Source organism: Macaca fascicularis, chromosome 1 (assembly GCF_037993035.2).
Source record: "Macaca fascicularis isolate 582-1 chromosome 1, T2T-MFA8v1.1".
Classification (NCBI taxonomy): Eukaryota; Metazoa; Chordata; class Mammalia; order Primates; family Cercopithecidae; genus Macaca; species Macaca fascicularis.
This window is the reverse complement of record NC_088375.1, coordinates 23,486,999-23,507,586: the sequence shown is the minus strand read 5'-3', so window position 1 is coordinate 23,507,586 and position 20,588 is coordinate 23,486,999. Positions and strand designations below refer to the sequence as shown.

Below are 20,588 nucleotides of genomic sequence, written 5' to 3'. Positions count from 1 at the left end.
TGATTTTTTTTTTTTTTTTTTTTTTTTTTGTCAAATGATCCTTTATTGAAATATTTTCCTTTGTGCTTAACTGGCTGGGCATTCCACAGCACCACTGTTGATGTCATCTATGATGTCATGAGGGTGGCGGCCATCAACATTACAGCCCATAGACCCATAGACTGGGCAGTCCCCAGGATCTCTTTAATGATTCCAGAGAGTTCTCTGGCTAAGGATCAGTGCCACATCTGTCCAGCAATGTTGACGATCTCATCAAAAGTGATATTCCCACTGTGTTTAATGTTTTTCTGTTTCTGTCTCTTGGTTTCTGGAGGGCTTTGATGATCAGGGCAGAGGCAGAAGGCACCACCTCAATCTGGGTCTGTCTGTTCTGAATGGTCAGTTTCACTGTAATCCTCAGGCCCTTCCAGTCACCTGTTGCCTTGGCAATGTCATCACCAACCTTTTTCGGAGACAGACCCAGGGGGCCGATCTTGGGAGCCAGCGCAGAAGTGGCACCGACTTCACCTCCGGTGCACCTCAGGTATACGACTTTGATCTCGCTGGGGTCGAACTTCGGCGGCATGGTGGAGGCGGCTGGTGTCGGATGAACCCAGATTCGGGATGACCGAAGAAAGTTGCACCTTGGCCTCCTCCGAGCGGAAAGCCGAAAGGGTCCCCAGTCTGATTCTTAAACAGCATTTCCTACAGAGTTTAATAAGTCACCTGAAAAAACAATGCTGAGTTCAAATAAGATTGAGAAACATTGGGTTGTATAACATTGAGCAGATTTCTTTTTTTTTTTTTTTTTTTTTTGAGACGGAGTCTCGCTCTGCTGCCCGGGCTGGATTGCAGTGTTCGGATCTCGGCTCACTACAACCTCCGCCTCCCGGGTTCACGCCATTCTCCATTCTCCTGCCTCAGCCTCCCGAGTAGCTGGGACTACAGGCGCCCGCCACCTCGCCCGGCTAGTTTTTTTTTTTTTTTTTTTGTATTTTTTAGTGGAGACGGGGTTTCACCGTGTTAGCCAGGATGGTCTGGATCTCCTGACCTCGTGATCCACCCGTCTTGGCCTCCCAAAGTGCTGGGATTACAGGCTTGAGCCACCGCACCCGGCCATTGAGCAGATTTCTTTACTGCAGCACTTATTTACGTTCAAAATATCCTAATAATCATTGTGATTTCCAAAACGGGGATATGTTAAGTACTGTTTTCCAAACTTATTTATCAACAGAATCCTTTTTATACGGAGCATCTTGCAAAATTAGTGTTCTGAGAGTCATAACATGGGAAACAATGCTTAATTGTTTTGAATGTGGTCCAAGAACACTTGCATCAGAATCACTTTGGATGTTGATTATTGATATGAAAACTAATCACCACGTCTTGCTATGTCAGAAGCTCTTCTGCCAGAAGCCGAAAAAGAACACCCTTTCAAGGAACATGGAGAAGTTAACATGTGAGGATGTCAGAACAAGAACACAGAGGGTGCCTCGGTCCCTAATACTTTGGGGGCCACCATATTATCCCTGGACTAGACCGTTATATAATAGAAAATACATTTACTTCCTGTATATGCCGTTGCTATTTTTGCCTTTGATAATGCAGCTGATCTGAAAACTAATTAATTCAGAGATAAAAAGAAAACCTACTTTCTGACTAATCATGGTGCGCAATCTCTGTTGTTTTTTATAATAAAGCATGGATTTCTTTGTTGTGATTTCTTCCTATTTAAGGTAAAAAGATAAGGTCTTTCTTCTTTTCTTCTTTTTTTAAATTTCAATATCTTTTAAGGTACAAGTGGTTTTTGGTTACATGGATGAGTTCTATAGCGGTGAATTCTGAGATTTTAGTGCACCCATCACCCAAGCAGTGTACACTGTACCCAACGTGTAGCCTTTTATCCCTCACCCTTCTCCCAACCCTCCCCTTGAGTCCCCAAAGTCCATTATATCACTCTGTATGTCTTTGCGTCCTCATAGCTTAGCTGAATCAAGATCTATTTTTTTTTTAATTATACTTTAAGAAGATCTATTTTAAAGGTAAAAATATTAACACTTGATAATGGATTGGATATGGGACATTTAGAGATTGGCTAGGTTGGGATTTTTTAAAAGTTCTGCATTGTAATTTATGTTAGAAATTGTCCAAAGCACTTTCATTAAACTTCTGATTTCTCTATTGTGTTTTTCTGTGACTCAAGGTAAAAAAAAAAAAAAAAGAAAGAAACTGGCTACATAATACAATAGCTACTTATTAAGTTCTTACCATTCGGGTTTGTATTCAGGAGTATTCAGGTTTGTATACTCCTAACATCTAATTGAATGCCTGGTGCAGAATGGGTTCTCAAAAAACATTGGAAAGGCAGATAAAAAACTGCCTACACATTAGATTTCTCAATAGCAATTGTAAACTAGAAGATAATGGAATACTACATTCAAAATTCTAAAAGAATGTTGTTTTCAACTTGAATACTATAATTATCTATGCATACCTAGATCATCAATCATATGTGAGAGAACAACTATTTTTCATTTGGGCAGTCTCACATGATTTACCTTCCTTGTGCCCTTTCTCAGGAAGCTCCTACTAGAAGATGTCTCACAGAATGGGAGAAAATTTTTGCAATCTACTCATCTGACAAAGGGCTAATATCCAGAACCTACAAAGAACTCAAACAAATTTATAAGAAAAAAACAACCCCATCAAAAAGTGGGCAAAGGATATGAACAGACATTTCTCAAAAGAAGACATGAATACAGCCGACACATGAAAAAATGCTCATCATCACTGGCCATCAGAGAAATGCAAATCAAAACCACAATGAGATACCATCTCACACCAGTTAGAATGGCAATCATTAAAAAGTCAGGAAACAACAGGTGCTGGAGAGGATGTGGAGAAATAGGAACACTTTTACACTGTTGGTGGGATTGTAACTAGTTCAACCATTATGGAAAACAGTATGGCGATTCCTCAAGGATCTAGAACTAGAAGTACCATATGACCCAGCCATCCCATTACTGGGTATATACCCAAAGGATTATAAATCATGCTGCTATAAAGACACATGTACACGTATGTTTATTGTGGCACTATTCACAATAGCAAAGACTTGGAATCAACCCAAATGTCCATCAGTGACAGACTGGATTAAGAAAATGTGGCGCATATACACCATGGAATACTATGCAGCCATAAAAAAGGATGAGTTTGTGTCCTTTGTAGGGACATGGATGCAGTTGGAAACCATCATTCTCAGCAAACTATCGCAAGAACAGAAAACCAAACACTGCATGTTCTCACTCATAGGTGGGAACTGAACAATGAGATCACTTGGACTCGGGAAGGGGAAGATCACACACCAGGGCCTATTATGGGGAGGGGAGAGGGGGAAGGGATGGCATTGGGAGTTATACCTGATGTAAATGACGAGTTGATGGGTGCTGACGAGTTGATGGGTGCAGCACACCAACATGGCACAAGTATACATATGTAACAAACCTGCACGTTGTACACATGTACCCTAGAACTTAAAGTATAATAATAATAATAATAATAAAATGCCATTAAATTTCAGATACAAAAGGTAAAAAAAAAAAAAAAAAGGAGTATACCAAGAAAGAGGAAGACATGGAAGACCAGAAACAGGGTATTGGCAGGGCAGAGAGCAAAGGGAATGCTTAGGATGACAGCAAAGACAAGTCCCAGGGCAACTGTGGGGGAGCAGGTGGAGAGAACAAGCAATCCAGAGTAGATGAGGAGGTCGGAAAACTCCAGTACAGGTATCTTCAAGGAAAACAAAACAAAAAGCCACATAAATTAATAGGTTTGACCATATAGAAATTATATATTGACTTTGTTTTACAGAGCTGTTGGAGTGTGTGGAAGGACTTAGTCAAGTATTCATAAGAAAATCAGAAGCAATTGTGAACTGGAAAAATAAAAAAATTTGTGCAAAAAGGGAAATATAATTAAAATAGACTACTTGGCTTAATGGTGATTAATATTTACAGAGTCATATAATAAAAAAACTCCCTGCATATCATGAATGAAGTAATTACATACCTTTGTCAAAATTTATTGCACTGTTCCCTTAATATGAATACATTTTATTAATTGTAAACTATACCTCAATACCTCTAGCCAAAGGCTGCCTGCTCTGTTGGACAAGACTTTTTTTTTTCTTTTTTCTTTCTTTCTTTTTTTTTTTTTTTAAAGAAATGGAGTCTCGCTCTGTCGTGCCCAGGCTGGAGGGCAGTGGCGCGACCTCAGCTCACTGCAAACTCTGTCTCCTGGGTTCAAGCGATTCTCCTGCCTCAGCCTCCAAGTAGCTGGGATTACAGGTGCCCACCACCATGCTCGGCTAATTTATTGTATTTTTAGTAGAGATGGGGTTTCACCATATTGGCCAGGCTGGTCTCCAACTCCCGACCTCAGGTGATCCGCCCGCTTCGACCTCCCAATGTGCTGGGATTACAGGCATGAGCCACTACACCTGGCCCTTTTTTTTTTTTTTTTTTTTTTTAAGGCTGCTTGCAAATTGGTATCAAAAAGTTTAAAAATAATTATATCTTTAGACCTAGCAATTCCACGTCTAGGATTCTGTCCTAAGAAAACAAGCCATATGGGCAAATTCAGCTTGTAGGTACAGCAAAACTCCACCTCTGCTCTCTTAAGACTCCTGATTGGGCTAGAGAATGAAAATGACATAAAACAGATTAACAGGAGAAAGCAACCAAATTGTGTGTGTGTGCGTGTGTGTGTGTGTGTGTGCTGTTTCTTTTCTTTTTTCTTTTTCCTTTTTTTTTTTTTTGTACAGAGTCTTACTCTGTCACCCAGGCTGGAGTATAGTGGCTCGATCTTGGCTCACTGAAACCTCTGCCTCCTGGGTTCAAGCGATTCTCCTGCCTTAGCCTGCCAAGTAGCTGGGATCACAGGTGCACACTGCCATGCCTGGCTAATTTTTGTATTTTTAGTAGAGACAGGATTTCACCATATTTACCAGGCTGGTCTTGAACTCCCGACCTGAGGTGATCTGCCTGCCTGGGCCTCCCAAAGTTCTGGGATTACAGGTATGAGCCACCGCACCTGGCACAAATATATTTAATGCAAGTTTTAGGTGGCACACAAGAAAAGAAACAGTTCGAGTCAGTTCCTTATATACTGAATTGGACAAAGAGTGGTAAGTTATGATGAAGCAACTAAATTATGTGGGAGGACTTAAAAGGTAAGAGTTATTTTAACAAGTTCTGTACAGAATTCTCTTGGTCTTGACTTCTTGTCCTTAAAAATAAGGATGCTGCTTCTTTCACATGGGAATTTCATTTTTTGCGTTTAAGAAACAGCACAAGGCCGGGCTTATGCCTGTAATCTCAGCACTATGGGAGGCCGATGTGGGCAGATGACTTGAGCCCAGGTGTTCAAGACCAGCCTAGGCAACATGGCAAGATCCTGTCTCTACAAAAAACACAAATATTAGCTGGGTGTGGTGGCACATGCCTGTAGTCCCAGCTACTTGGGAGGCTGAGGTGGGAGGATCGCTTGAGTCCAGAAGGTTGAGGCTGCAGTGAGCTGTGATAGTGCCACTGCACTCCAGCCTGGGCAAAAGAGTAAGACCCTATCTCAAAAAAAAAAAAAAAAAAAAAAGAAAAGAAAAGAAAGGAAAAGAAACAGCACAAAGGTTAGAGTGATCTTTTTGCACCTGCTGTTTTTCTTTTTTTCTTTTTTTGAGTCAGGGTCTCACTCTGTTGCTCAGGCTGGAGTGAAGTGGCACCATCATGGCTCACTGTAGCCTCAACCTCCTGAGCTCAAGTGATACTCTCACTTCAGCATCCCTGTTATTTTTCAAACGCCTTTAACTTAAATGGTATGCCAGAATGGCTTGGGTTTTTGCTTGTATGTTTTTTTTTTTTTTTTTTTTTGAGCCAGTGTCTTGTTCTGTCATCCAAGCTGGAGTGCAGTGGTGTGATCATGACTCACTGCAGCCTCGACCTCCCAGGCTCAAGCTATCCTCCCACCTCAGCCTCCCAAGTAGCTGGGACCACAGTTACGCACCACCACACCTGGGTACTTTTTTATTGTTTACTTCGTGTAGATACAGAGTTTTGTTATTTGCCCAGGCTGGTTTCGAACTCCTGGCCTCAAGTGATCCTCCCACCTTGGCTTCCCAAAGTATTGGGATTACAGGTGTAAGCCACTGGACCTGGCCTCTTTGTTTGAGTTTTTAAAGTTTTGAGTTTTTTTAGAATTGGGGTCTCACTGTGTTGCCCAGGCTGGTCTCAAATTCCTAGGCTCAAGCAATCCTTCCCCCTTAGATCCTCTCACCTCAGCCTCCTGAGTAGCTGGGACTATAGGTGTGTGCCCAGAAAAAACACTGACACAACCACTGATATACATATCAGTATATACAGGCGATGGCTCACACCTGTAATCTCAACACTTTGGGAGGCTGAAGCAGGAGGATTGCTTAAGCTCAGAAGTTCGAGACCAGCCTGGGCAAGATGGTGAGACCCTGTCTTTAAAAAAAAGAAAATAAGAAAAATTAGGCATCCTGGTACATACCTGTCTTCCCAACTACTCAGGAGGCTGAAGCGGGAGGATTGATTGATCCCAGGAGCTTGAGGCTGCAGTTAGCAGTGATCACACCACTGCACTCCAGCCTGGATGACAGAGTGAGACCCTTTCCTAGAACACAAAAATCATATCCTTTTTTTTTAAAAAAAAAACCTTCTGAATCTCTCATTTTTATATCTTATACATTTGGAAGAGTTGGAATAATTTCTATATAATGCTACTGTCTCAGATAACAGACAGATTCTAAGTTTTTCTGTAAGGTCAGTACCCTTTAGTCTCTAGCTAATTATCAACTCCAAGAACAAATTCCAGAGTCAATGACCCTGAATTTCATTTGAGAAAAACAGGAAGGCACTACAAACTATGAACGTTTTTATTATAATAGCAACTGTATAGTGCTTTCTAATTTTTAGACCACTTTCACATACTCTGTTTCGTATTACCTCAGGTTTATAAATTAAACCTATTTTTGAAAATATGAGTATTATAGCCTAAAAAGTTGTTAACAATCAAAAAGACTAGATTATCCAAGCAGAGATGCCTAACTAGCATTAGGGGACATCCTCATCAGCATGGCAATTTCAAAGTCCTGGTTTGTAACACCTGACTCGTGTTCATTCAACAAATATTCATTAAGGACCTAATTCTAGTGTCAGGCTGCCTAGATTAGGAAACCTGTTAGGTCTTCAGTGAGAAAATTATATTCTGTATATGAAGAATGTGAGGACACTCAGGCTTCAAATAAAATACAATCTATAAATTATTGTTAAGTGAAAGGCCCTGTTAAAACGGGCAGGAACAGGATTCTGAATAATTTTTTCCTTTCTTTTTGTGTGGATGGTTTTCTGGCTCCCCACTGAAGGAGTTACAAGATTAGTAAACATACTATTGTTCAGGAAAGAAAAATAAATGTGGTGTGTGTGTGTGTGTGTGTGTGTTTGATGTATTAATAGTTCTAGAGGACAGACTAAGAGCTGGTACTCCCTAAAGATCTTTTCTCTTTCTTGCCCTTCCTTCCTTCCTTCCTTCCTTCCTTCCTTCCTTCCTTCCTTCCTTCCTTCCTTCCTTCCTTCCTTCCTTCCTTCCCTCCCTCCCTCCCTCCCTCCCTCCCTCCCTCCCTCCCTCCCTCCCTCCTTCCCTCCCTCCTTCCCTCCTTCCTTCCTTCTTTCGCTATTTCCTTCTCTCTCTCACTCTCTCTTTCTTTCTTTCTTCTTCTTTTTTTTTTTTTTTTTTTTGTTTTTGGAGATTGAGTTTTGCTCCGTCGCCCAGGCTGGAGTGCAATGTTGTAACCTCGGCTCACTGCAGCCTCTGCCCCTGGGTTCAAGCGATCCTCATGCTTCAACCCCCCAGTAGCTGGGACTAGAGGTGTGCGCCACCACACTTAGCTTTTTTTGTAGTTTTTTGTAGTTTTAGTAGAGACTGGGGTCTCACCATGTTGCCCAGGGTGGTCTGGAACTCCTGTGTTCAGGCAATCCACTCACTTCCGCCTCCCAAAGTGCTGGGATTACAGCTGTGAGCCGTCATGTCCGGCATTTTCTTTTACTCTGGAGGTTGTGTCCAAGAAGAGTACTGCTAATGGTGAAACTAAGCCAAAGCAACAAATTGGCAACTGGATGACCTGAGGGAGAGGCCAGTGAAGGACCCTGGATCACACAGTATGGGTTCCCAAGGACTTCTTCCTTTGGGAGACCTGGAGATGGGCGAAGGGGATCCAGATGCTTTTCTTTTCCTCCACTGGTTGTCTGGGGAAGGAAATGTGGAAATGGAGGGGGCTTTAGGGGCACCCAAGTTTGGCTTTCAGCAAGTTGTGAGGTAGGCAGTTTCCTCCTTGGATCTTCTACCCCTTTAGCAATGATTCCACTCCTTTTCTATTTCTTTCTACCCCCAAATCTGCCCTCCAACACAGAAGGGTGCTTCTCTTTTGGCATTCCTTCTGCTCCTTGTGGCATCTTTGTGCCTTTGAATTTCACCCTGAACTTGTAAACGGGCCAGCATCCTCTGTGGCTTCTGGGCTGCTTACTGGGTAGTGCTGACAAACATCCTAAGACATTTACATGTCCTTTAAATCTTCTCCCTAGGACCAGATTTCTGGGTTTCTGATAAATATTCATCAACATAAGAGTGAATTTTGATAGCAACCTTCATGGGGTCAACATCTCAACCTGGTGTAGTAAGAAGAAATTTACTTTGGACTTGCACAGAGCTGGACTCCAGCCTTAACTCCTCTATGGGGAAGCTCTACGACCTTTCTATTAGTTTCCTCATCTATACAATGTGGATGATAAAACCTATCTTGCATGATTGTCACTGAGATATCTGACAAAGTGCCACATACTACCTCCTAGCTCAATCTGTGTTAGTTTCCTTTTCTTTTGTAGGGTTATTATGAGCATCGTGTGAGAAATTAAATGTGAAAGAGCTCTGTAACCTACAAATCTCTTTCTACATGTTGGATTTTGCTAATGAAAAATAATACATTAATAATCTAATAATAAGAGTGGAAGGAGGCAGAGGATCAGAAAAAATAACTAATGGGTACTAGGCTTAATACCTGGGTGATGAAATAATCTATACAACAAACCCCCATGACACAAATTTACCTACATAACAAATCTTCACATGTACCCCGAACCTAAAAGTTAAAAACAAAAGCACAAATAGGTAAGAGGAACAGCTAGATATTTAACAGCTAGATATTTTGGAGGAGATCTGTTTTCTTTGGGGAAGAGTCTTACTCTGTTGTCCAGACTGGAGCCGTAGTACCATGATAACTCACTGCGATCTTGAACTCCTGGCCTCAAGCAATCCACCTCATTCTCTCGAATAGTCAGGACTACATGCTTCTGCCACCATGCAGCTAATTTTTAAAATATTTTCTAGAGACAGGGTCTCACTATGTTGCCCAGGCTGGTCTTGAACTCCTGGCCTCAAGCGATCCTCCTGCCTCAGTCTCCCAAAGTATTGAGATTATAGGTGTGAGTCCTGTGCCTGGATAGAGGTTTGCCAGTCTTATAATCTAGGAATTAATTCAATAGACATCACGACCACATTTCCAAAGCAAACATCAGGAATTACGATGTGACAAGTCAAAATGCATTAGTTGGGGACAGAATCTTTTAAATAGAAATTGTCCCATAAAATTTGAGACGTATAGTTTCTGTACCTAAATGAACATTCATTGATCTTGGAAATCTATAGTGCTGCTCATTACCAACTCCTGATACGTTTCAATTCTGTTTGCAATGGACAATAATAAAATAATATGTGAGTGTGGCCTCAGGTATTCTGAATTTGGACACTGCTGTTTCCATCTGAGGACCAAGACCTACACATCTCAGTGGCATTGAAAAAGTTAACAAACTGGTATAGAGTGCCAGAAAATTTGATCAGAATACTTTATATATACTCTAAACCTGAAAACCACACTCCCTAATATTCTGTTGGTGTGCTGGCCGGTAAAGGAAAAAACATTGAGAAAGACAGCAGCCCCTAGAAGAGAAACAATCCTAAAAGAAATGTCCAAATTGCCAATTACTTTCTGTTTGTCAAAGTCTCTACTGGAGGTGCTTGGAAGTTTGGTGAGAAGAATGAACCTTTGTGCAAGATCCCTCAGCTGACAGACCTGTGAGAGCCTCCCGATGGCTGCTTTGTCTTACAGAAGGCATTCTGTTTCCTGACACCTTTTCCTGTGGCCTTTGCTCTTCGTATTCTGTATGCTAGGCTTCTGTTTCTATCAATATTTGTCATTAATAGCATTTTACATTGCTCCTTCAGAATTTATTTATTTTGAGACAGGATCTCACTCTGTTGCCCAGGCCTGAGTGCAGTGGCACGATTATGGCTCACTGCAGTTTGGACCCCTGGACTCAGGGGATCCTCCCACCTTAGCCTTCCAAGTACCTGGGACCACAGGCATGTACCACCACACCTGGATAATTTTTGCTTTTTGTTTTGTTTTGTTTTGAGTTTCACTCTTGTCACCCAGACTGGAGTGCAATGGCATGGTCTCGGCTCACTGCAACCACTGTCTCCCAGGTTGAAGCAATTTTCCCGCCTCAGCCTCCCAAGTAGCTGGGATTGCAGGTGCCCGCCACCACACCCAGCTAATTTTTATATTTTTAGTAGAAATGGGGTTTCACCATGTTGGCCAGGTAGGTCTCAAACTCCTTGTCAGGCCTCTGAGCCCAAGCCAAGCTATCACATCCCCTGTGACTTGCACGTATACGCCCAGATGGCCAGAAGTAACTGAAGAATCACAAAAGAAGTGAAAATGCCCTGCCCTGCCTTAACTGATGACAGTCCACCACAAAAGAACTGAAAATGGCCGGTCCTTGCCTTAAATGATGACGTTATCTTGTGAAAGTCCTTTTCCTGGCTCATCCTGGCTCAAAAAGCTCCCCCATGAGCACCTTGTGACTCCCACTCCTGCCAGCCAGAGAACAACCCCCCTTTGACTGTAATTTTCCTTTACCTACCCAAATCCAATAAAACGGCCCCACCCTTATCTCCCTTTGCTGACTCTCTTTTCGGACTCAGCCTGCCTACACCCAGGTAATTAAAAAGCTTTATTGCTCACACAAAGCCTGTTCAGTGGTCTCTTCACACGGATGCACATGACATTTTGGTGCTGTGATCGGATAGGGGGACCTCCCTTGGGAGATCAATTCCCTGTCCTCCTGCTCTTTGCTCCGTGAGAAAGATCCACCTACAACCTCTGGTCCTCAGACCAACCAGCCCAAGGAACATCTTACCAATTTTAAATCGGGTAAGTGGCCCCTTTTTACTCTCTTCTCCAACCTCTCTCACTATCCCTCAACGTGTTTCTCCTTTTAATCTTAGCACCACCCTTCAATCTCTCCCTTCTCTTAATTTCAGTTCCTTTCATTTTCTGGTAGAGACAAAGGAGACACGTTTCATCCGTGGACCCAAAACTCTGGCGCCGGTCACGGATTCGGGAAGGCAGCCTTCCCTTGGTGTTTAATCACTGCAGGGACGCCTCTCTGATTTAGAGGTGTCTGACCACACTGCAGGGACGCCTGCCTTGGTCCTTCACCCTTAGCGGCAAGTCCCGCTTTTCTGGGTGAGGGGCAAGAACCCCGACCTCTTCTCTCCCTGTCTCTACCCCTTCTCTGCTTTTCTGGGGGAAGGGCAAGAACCTCAACCTCTTATTTTTGTGCCCTGACCCCTTATTTCCACGCCCCGACCTCTTATTTTTGTGCCCCAACCCCTTATTTCCATGCCCTGACCTCTTATTTTCACTATGGGCAACCTTCCACCCTCCATTCCTCTTTCTTCTCTTTAGCCTGTGTTCTCAAGAACTTAAAACCTCTTCAACTCACACCTGACCTAAAACCTAAATGCCTTATTTTCTTCTACAATGCCGCTTAGTGCCAACACAAACTTGACAGTAGTTACAAATAGCCAGAAAACGGCACTTTCGATTTTTCCATCCTACAAGATCTAGATAATTATTGTCATAAAATGGGCAAACGGTCTGAGGTGCCTGACGTCCAGGCATTCTTTCACACATAAGTCCCTCCCTAGTCTCTGTTCCCAATGCAACTCGTCCCAAATCTTCCTTCTTTCCCTCCCGCCTGTCCCCTCAGTCCCAACCCCAAGCATCGATGAGTCTTTCTGGTCTTCCTTTTCTACAGACCCATCTGACCTCTCCCCTCCTCGCCAGGCCAAGCTAGGTCCCAATTTTTCCTCAGCCTCCGCTCCCCACCCTGTAATCCTTTTATCACCTCCCCTCCTCACACCCCGTCTGGCTTACAGTTTCGTTCCTCGACTAGCCCTCCCCCACCTACCCAGCAATTTCCTCTTAAAAAAGTAGTTAGAACTAAAGGCATAGTCAAGGTTAATGTTCCTTTTTCTTTATCCGACCTCTCCCAAATCAGTTAGCGTTTAGGCTCTTTTTCATCAAATATAAAAAACCCAGCCCAATTCATGGCCCGTTTAGCAGCAACTCTGAGACGCTTTTCAGCCCTAGACCCTGAAAGGTCAGAAGGCCGACTTATTCTCAATATGCATTTTATTACCCAATCTGCTCCTGACATTAAATAAAACCCCAAAAATTAAATTCCAGCCCTCAAACCCCACAACAGGACTTAATGAACCTCGTCTTCAAGGTGTACAATAATAGAGTAGAGGCAGCCAAGTAGCAACTTATTTCTGAGTTGCAATTCCTTGCCTCCACTGTAAGACAAACCCCAGCCACATCTCCAGCACACAACTCCAAATGCCTGAACCATAGCTGCCAGAGGTTCCTCCAGAACTTCCTCCCCCAGGAGCTTGCTACAAGTGCCGGAAATCTGGCCACTGGTTCAAGGAATGCCCGCAGCCCGGGATTCCTCCTAAGCCGTGTCTCATCCGTGTGGGACCCCACTGGAAATCGGACTGTCCAACTCGCCTGGCAGCCACTCCCAGAGTCCCTGGAGCTCTGGCCCAAGGCTCTGATTGACTCCTTTCCAGACCTTCTCGGCTTAGTGGCTGAAGATTGACGCTGTCCCATCTCCTTGGAAGCTTCCTGGACCATCACAGACGCTTTGGGTAACTCTTAACAGTGGAGGGTAAGTCTGTTCCCTTCTTAATCAATATGGAGGCTACCCACTCCACATTACCTTCTTTTCAAGGGCCTGTTTCCCTTGTCTCCATAACTGTTGTAAGTATTGACTGCCAGGCTTCTAAACCTCTTAAAACTCCCCCACTCTGGTGCCAACTTGGACAACATTCTTTTATACACTCCTTTTTAGTTATCCCCACCTGTCCAGCTCCCTTATTAGGTCAAGATATTTTAACTAAATTATCTGCTTCCCTGACTATTCCTAGGCTACAGCCATACCTCATTGCCGCCTTTTCCCCCAGTTCAAAGCCTCCTTCACATCCTCCCCTCGTGTCCCCCCACCTTAACCCACAAGTATAGGATACCTCGACTCCCTCCTTAGTGACTGATCATGCGCCCCTTACCATCTCATTAAAACCTAATCACCCTTACCTGACTCCACGCCAATATCCCATCCCACAGCACGCTTTAAAAGGATTAAAGCCTGTTATCACTCGCCTGCTACAGCATGGCCTTTTAAAGCCTGTAAATGCCCCTTACAATTCCCCCATTTTACCTGTCATAAAACCAGACAACGCTTACAGGTTAGTTCAAGATCTGCGCCTTATCAACGAAATTGTTTTGCCTGTCCACCATGTAGTGCCCAACCCATATCCTCTCCTATCTTCAATACCTCCCTCCACAACCCATTATTCTGTTCTGGAACTCATATATAACATTCTTTACTATACCTTTACACCCTTCATCCCAGCCTCTCTTTGCTTTCACTTGGACTGACCCTGACACCCATCAGGCTCAGCAAATTACCTGGGCTGTACTGCTGCACGGCTTTACGGACAGCCCCCATTACTTCAGTCAAGCCCAAATTTCTTCCTCATCTGTTACCTATCCCAGCATAATTCTCATAAATACACACTTACTCTCCCTGCTGATCGTGTCCGGCTAATCTCCCAAACCCAAATCCCTTTTATAAAACAACTCCTTCTTTCCTTCCTAGGCATGGTTAGTGCGGACAAAATTCTTACACAAGAGCCAGGACTGCGTCCTGTAGACTTTCTGTCCAAACAACTTGATCTTACTGTTTTAGCCTAGCCCTCATGTCTGCGTGCAGTGCCTGCCACTGCTTTAATACTTTTAGAGGCCCTAAAAATCACAAACTATGCTCAACTCACTCTCTACAGTTCTCATAACTTCCAAAATCTATTTTCTTCCCCCCACCATTGCTCTAGGTAACGCTTACGCTGATAAGGTGGCTAGAAAAGTAGCCAGTGTTCCAACTTCTATCCCTCATGGCAGTTTTCCTCCTTCACATCAGTCACTCTCACCTACTCCCCCACTGAAACTTCCACCTATCAATCTCTTCCCACACAAGGCAAATGGTTCTTAGACCAAGGAAAAGATCTCCTTCCAGCCTCACAGGCCCATTCTATTCTGTCGTCATTTCATAACCTCTTCCATCTAAGTTACAAGCCGCTAGCCTGTCTCTTAGAACCTCTCATTTCCTTTCCATCCTAGAAATCTATTCTCAAGAAAATCACTTCTCAGTGTTCCATCTGCTATTCTACTACCCCTCAGGGATTGTTCAGGCCCCCTCCATTTCCTACACATCAAGCTGGGGGATTTGCCCCTGCCCAGGACTGGCAAATTGACTTTACTCACATGCCCCGAGTCAGAAAACTAAAATATCTCTTAGTCTAGGTAGACACTTTCACTGGATGGGTAGAGGCCTTTCCCACAGGGCCTGAGAAGGCCACCGCAGTCATTTCTTCCCTTCTGTCAGACATAATTCCTCAGTTTGGCCTTCACACCTCTCTATACAGTCTGATAACGGACCAGCCTTTAATAGTCAAATCACGCATGCAGTTTCTCAGACTCTTAGTATTCAGTGAAACTTTATATTCTTTACCATCCTCAATCTTCAGGAAAGGCAGAATGGACTAATGGTCTTTTAAAAACACACCTCACCAAGCTCAGTCACCAACATAAAAAGGACTAGACAATACTTTTACCACGTTCCCTTCTCAGAATTCAGGCCTGTCCTCAGAATGCTACAGGTTCCAGCCCATTTGAGTTCCTAGGTGGACACTCCTTTTTATTAGGTCCCATCTCATTCCAGACACCAGACCAACTTGGACTGCACCCCAAAACACTTGTCATCCCTACTATCTTCTGGCTAGTCATACTCCTATTCACCGTTCTCAACTACTCATAAATGCCCTGCTCATGTTTACACTGCTAGTTTACACTGTTTCTCCAAGCCATCACAGCTGATATCTCCTGGTGCTATCCCAAATCGCCACTCTAAATTCCCTCTTAAAGTAAATAATCTTTGCTGGCAAGGCTATTCTGAGCCTCCTTAGGCACTCTCTAATTAAATGTCCTAGGTCCTCCCAATTCTTAGTCCTTTAATACCTGTTTTCTCTCCTTCTCTTATTCAGACTTTGTGTCTTCTGTTTAGTTTTTCAATTCATACAAAACCATATCCAGGCCATCACCAATCATTCTATATGACAAGTGCTTCTTCTAACAACCCCACAATATTGTCTCTTACCACAAGCTCTCCCTTCAGCTTAATCTCTCCCACTCTAGGTTCCCATGCCACCCCTAATCCCGCTTGAAGCAGCCCTAAGAAACATCATCCATTCTCTCTCCATACAACCCCCCGAAAATTTTCGCCACCCCAACACTTCACTATTTTGTTTTATTTTTCTTATTAATATAAGAAGTCAGGAACGTCAGGCCTCTGAGCCCAAGCCAAGCCATCACATCCCCTGTGACTTGCACATATACGCGCAGATAGCCTGAAGTAACTGAAGAATCACAAAACAAGTGCAAATGCCCTGCTTCGCCTTAACTGATGACATTCCACCACAGAAAAAGTGAAAATGGCCGGTCCTTGCCTTAAGTGATGACATTACCTTGTGAAAGTCCTTTTCCTGGCTCATCCTGGCTCAAAAAGCTCCCCCACTGAGCACCTTGTGATTCCCACTCCTGCCCGCCAGAGAACAAACCCCCTTTGACTGTAATTTTCCTTTACCTACCCGAATCCTATAAAACGGCCCAACACTTATCTCCCTTCACTGACTCTCTTTTGGGACTCAGCCCGCCTGCACCCAGGTGATTAAAAAGCTTTATTGCTCACACAAAGCCTGTTTAATGGTCTCTTCACACAGACACACACGCATGACACTCCTGACCTCAGGTGATCCGCCCGCCTCAGCCTCCCTAAGTGCTGGGATTACAGGCGTGAGCCACCGCGCCTGGCCCAATTTGTATTATTTTTATTTTTATTTTTTGTAGACACAGGGTCTCTCTTATGTTGCCCTCAAACTCCTGGGCTCAAGCGACCCTCCAGCCTTGGTGAGCCACAGCGCCCAGCCTCTCTAAGAATTTAAAAAGCAGTTTCAGATCACAATATCATCTATCTCGTTCACAGTCCCCTTGCTTTTTACTGTAACCCTTTAAAAAGCATTACACAGATAAAGAAACGGTGGTTTAACAGTGAAGTAACCACCAAAAACTCTCGGCCTGCCAATCCTCTGCCTTCTTCAGGCGATAGGATTAAGAATGGGATCCTAGGATGCTTACATGCAATGATGAACCCGAAAACGCTTGTAAAGTGCTTCACAAATATTGATCACGAAGAAGGAAGTCCTCTTCCCGCCTGGAGACTGTGTGGGGTAAGGCGAGGTGGTGGGTGGGAATCTGGTGTCTTGCTCCACCCTCCTGACGACGCAAGGGCCTAACCTGGACCGCGGAGGAATCGAGTGACTGCCTCAAAAATCTAGAACCGATCCCCGTGGCCCCGCCCCTCCCGCGGCCTCTCAGTCTCTGCCCCGGAGCCGCGCCCGCCCCTCATGTTTCTCCGAGCAGGCCGGGCCGCGCTCTCTCCGCTTGTTCGCAGTCTTCAGCCCTCTCCTGTCGCCGCCATGAGCACTGGCACCTTCGTCGTGTCGCAGCCGCTCAATTACCGCGGCGGGGCCCGCGTGGAGCCGGCTGACGCCTCCGGCACCGAGAAAGCTTTCGAGCCGGCAACCGGTAACTGCACCGAGCCCGGGAGGCTGGGGCGCCGCGGGGCCGGGTGCGCGGATTTCCCGGCCAGCCCCCGTTTCCTGTGTTCTGCAGGGTTGACTTGAGCACAGACAGTGACAGTGGAGAGTCTAAGGTTGTGTGTGTAGGCAGCTAGCGATTCTGGGGCAACGCGAGTGCCTCTGGGCAGGGATGGGAAGGGAGGAAAAGGAAAAGCTGATGGGAGGATCGTGAGGAGTTTTACCGGGGCCAGAACAGAGTTCGCAAAGTCCAGGTGTGGGAAGTCGTACGTCTGTTAACTTCCTTTTTTTTTTTTTTTTTTTTTTTTTGAGACAGAGTTTCACTCTGTTGCCCAGGCTGAAGTGCAGAGGCACGAGCTCAGCTCACTGCGCCCTCGACCTTCCGGACTCAAGTGCTTCTCCCGCCTCAGCCTCCCTGGTAGCTGGGATTAGAGGCTCCCAACCACGTCCGACTAATTTTTGTATTTTTAGTAGAGACGGGGTTTCAGCTGGTCTCCAACTCCTGAGCGTAGGTGATCCTCCCGCTTCGGCCTCCCAAAGTGCTGGGATTGCAGGCGTGAGCCACCGTGCCCAGCCAGCTGTTCCCCTTTTAACACTAGGACTGATGTATTATTATCTTCAAATGTGTGCATAGGAGAGGAATTCTAAAAGAACGGGGCGGGGTTGTGGGGAAGATAATTATTTGTGCTGGGAATGAAGGAGCGCTCACAGATCGTTTCTAATGACTACGAATGAGGACTTTGTCACCACATGCTAATATTAAAATATTTCTGCACATTAATCAGAATTGGGAAAGGAAAAAACCCCACCTTTATTCAGTACTTTCTTCCCCAGCTTTATGGAAGTATAATTAACAAATAAAAATTGTAGATACTTAAGTGTAAAACATGATGTAATGTATGTGTACCTTACAAAATGATTACCACAGTCAATCTAATTACCCATTGCTTCTACATAGTTACAGCTTTTTTTGGATAGTGAAATATTTAAGGTCTATTCTTTTAGCAAATTTCAAGTATACGATGCAGTATTGGTAACCATAGTCACCATGGTCTACATGAACTCTCCACAATTTATTCATCTTGCTGAAATAAAACTTTTTCATCCAGTGGATAATGTGTGCTAAGCACTGTGCTAGGCACTGGATTTACTCTGCGAACTCTGAAGGTAACAGAGATAAGGAAGAAGAGGCTTTTTGTTTTGGTTTTGTGTTGTGTTTATTTTGCTGGGTTTTAGGGAATATATGTGGGGAGAAAAATGTAAATATTTTGTGTCAAATGTAGCCAGAGTAATGAAACTGATTTGCAGGGGACTGGAGAATTTAGTATTTGACCATCCACACTAAACCACAGAGCAGTGACTTGGCAGACCCAGAAGGTGTTACCGCATCTCTTCTTTATGTAGGAGGAAACAGCTTCTCTACCCCGACCTCATCTTGATACAGAAGAAAGAAAAATTGCTCTTTGTTGTTTTAATTGCCTATAGTGTGTGTGACCCTCAGCCACTGCCTTTACCAGCTGGCTGTCCAAGTTTGTAACAGAAATTGCAGATTCGTGAAGTCTCCCTGGAGAGAGTCCCAGGAGTTCTTGTGAAGAGGATTTGCTGAGTTGACAAGCTTCAAGAATGCTTGTTGGTAGAGGCAGTACAGTCCTTGGGACATGGGTCTAGAAAAACTGATTGTGTTTCGTAATTTGCATCAGAATAGGGAGAGAGAATAAAGGTGGAATAAGAGAAGGAAATACTGGATTTTTTGAGAAAAAATATGTTCTTTAGGAAATGCCTTATCCTGATATTACTGCTTATTAACTATATTTATCAAGTATCAGTAGTATGATATAACCTACATAGAATATAGACGAGGGATTTACAGTCAGAGTTTATAATCCAGTAGACCAATTACTTTTGACTTTCATTTTACGAGACCTCTGAGGTTCTGAGATAATGTTTAGGAGTGTTGCAAAACTTAATAGAAGTTAATGTTAGTAAACTCAACTGTAGAATAGTGGAGAGCAGGGGTTCTTAACCCTAAATCCATGATGAGTTTAGGGCAGGGGACATGACATTCCTGTAATTCTGTTATACGTTTAAGTACATTTTTCTGGAGAGAAGTCTGCAACTTTTATCAGACTCCTAAAACATGTCAGTGACCGCAAAATATAATTAAGAACTGCTAGACTGGGTGTGGTGGCTTACACCTGTAATCCCAGCACTTTGGGAGGCAGAGGTAGGTGAATCACTTGAGGTCAGGAGTACAAGACCAGCCTGACCAACATGATGAAACCCCGTCTCTACTAAAAATACAGAAATTAGCTGAATGTGGTGGTACGTGCCAGTAATCCCATGTAATCCCAGCTACTGGGAAGGCTGAGGCAGGAGAATTGCTGGAACCCGGGAGGGGAAAGTTGCAGTGAGCCAAGATGGCGCCATTGCACTCCAGCCTGGGCGACAAGAGCGAGTCTCTGTCTTAAAAACAAACAAAGAAAACAAAAAACCCCCTGCTAGTATAGAGATGGTCACTAAATCAAACCATACTTAAAAACAAGAAGGGACGGTAGCTCACGCCTGTAATTCCGGCACTTTGGGAGGCCAAGGCGGGCGGATCATGAAGTCAGGAAATCGAGACCATCCTGGTCAACATGGTGAAACCCGATCTCTACTAAAACATACAAAAAATTAGCCGGGCGTAGTGGCGTGTACTGTGCACTGGTAGTCCCAGCTATTCAGGAGGCTGAGGCAGGGGCATCGCTTGAATTAAGGAGGCGGAGATTGCAGTGAATCGAGACTGCGCGCCACTGCACTCCAGCCTGGGCGACAGAGCAAGACTTCATCTCAAACAAAAAACAAGAAGGGAATACTACTAAGAGAATATTGATAGATAATTTTTTTTTTTTTTTTTTTTTTTTTGAGACGGAGTCTCGCTCTGCTGCCCAGGCTGGAGTGCAGTGGTCGGATCTCAGCTCACTGCAAGCTCCGCCTCCCAGGTTTACGCCATTCTCCTGCCTCAGCCTCTCGAGTAGCTGGGACTACAGGCGCCCACCACCTAGCCCGGCTAGTTTTTTGTATTTTTTAGTAGAGACGGGGTGTCACCGTGTTAGCCAGGATGGTCTCGATCTCCTGACCTCGTGATCCGCCCGTCTCGGCCTCCCAAAGTGCTGGGATTACAGGCTTGAGCCACCGCGCCCGGCCTATAGATAATATTTTATTTAAATATGTGGCAACAATTCGCGATAAAACTGATGTTTCCCTTCTTTATAGGCCGAGTGATAGCGACTTTCACATGTTCAGGAGAAAAGGAAGTAAATTTGGCTGTTCAAAATGCAAAAGCTGCTTTTAAAATATGGAGTAAAAAATCTGGCATGGAGCGTTGCCGAATCCTTTTGGAGGCTGCCAGGATAATAAGGGTATGTTTCAATTTATTCCCT

General features: G+C 44.1%; 1 protein-coding gene, 1 long non-coding RNA gene and 1 pseudogene across 3 annotated transcripts in view; 2 read left to right on the top strand and 1 right to left on the bottom strand.

The window, feature by feature from the left end:
* Positions 1-53: 53 nt before the first annotated feature.
* Positions 54-16,804, bottom strand: LOC102139404 (large ribosomal subunit protein uL11-like; annotated as a pseudogene).
* On the top strand, positions 11,195-16,822 carry LOC141407687 (uncharacterized). The gene is made up of 3 exons (XR_012417773.1): positions 11,195-11,320; positions 13,027-13,124; positions 16,677-16,822. It is a non-coding gene; the product is annotated as an uncharacterized lncRNA (long non-coding RNA).
* A 116-nt stretch (positions 16,823-16,938) lies between these two features.
* ALDH9A1 (aldehyde dehydrogenase 9 family member A1) overlaps positions 16,939-20,588 on the top strand; it is a 40,567-nt gene continuing 36,917 nt past the window's right edge. For both annotated transcript variants that reach the window (XM_005539848.5, XM_065519031.2), the window contains exons 1-2: positions 16,939-17,155; positions 20,422-20,567. In XM_005539848.5, the coding sequence (XP_005539905.2) occupies positions 16,975-17,155; positions 20,422-20,567 (327 nt within the window). In that variant the 5' untranslated portion in view covers positions 16,939-16,974. The remainder of the gene's footprint in view (positions 17,156-20,421; positions 20,568-20,588) is intronic.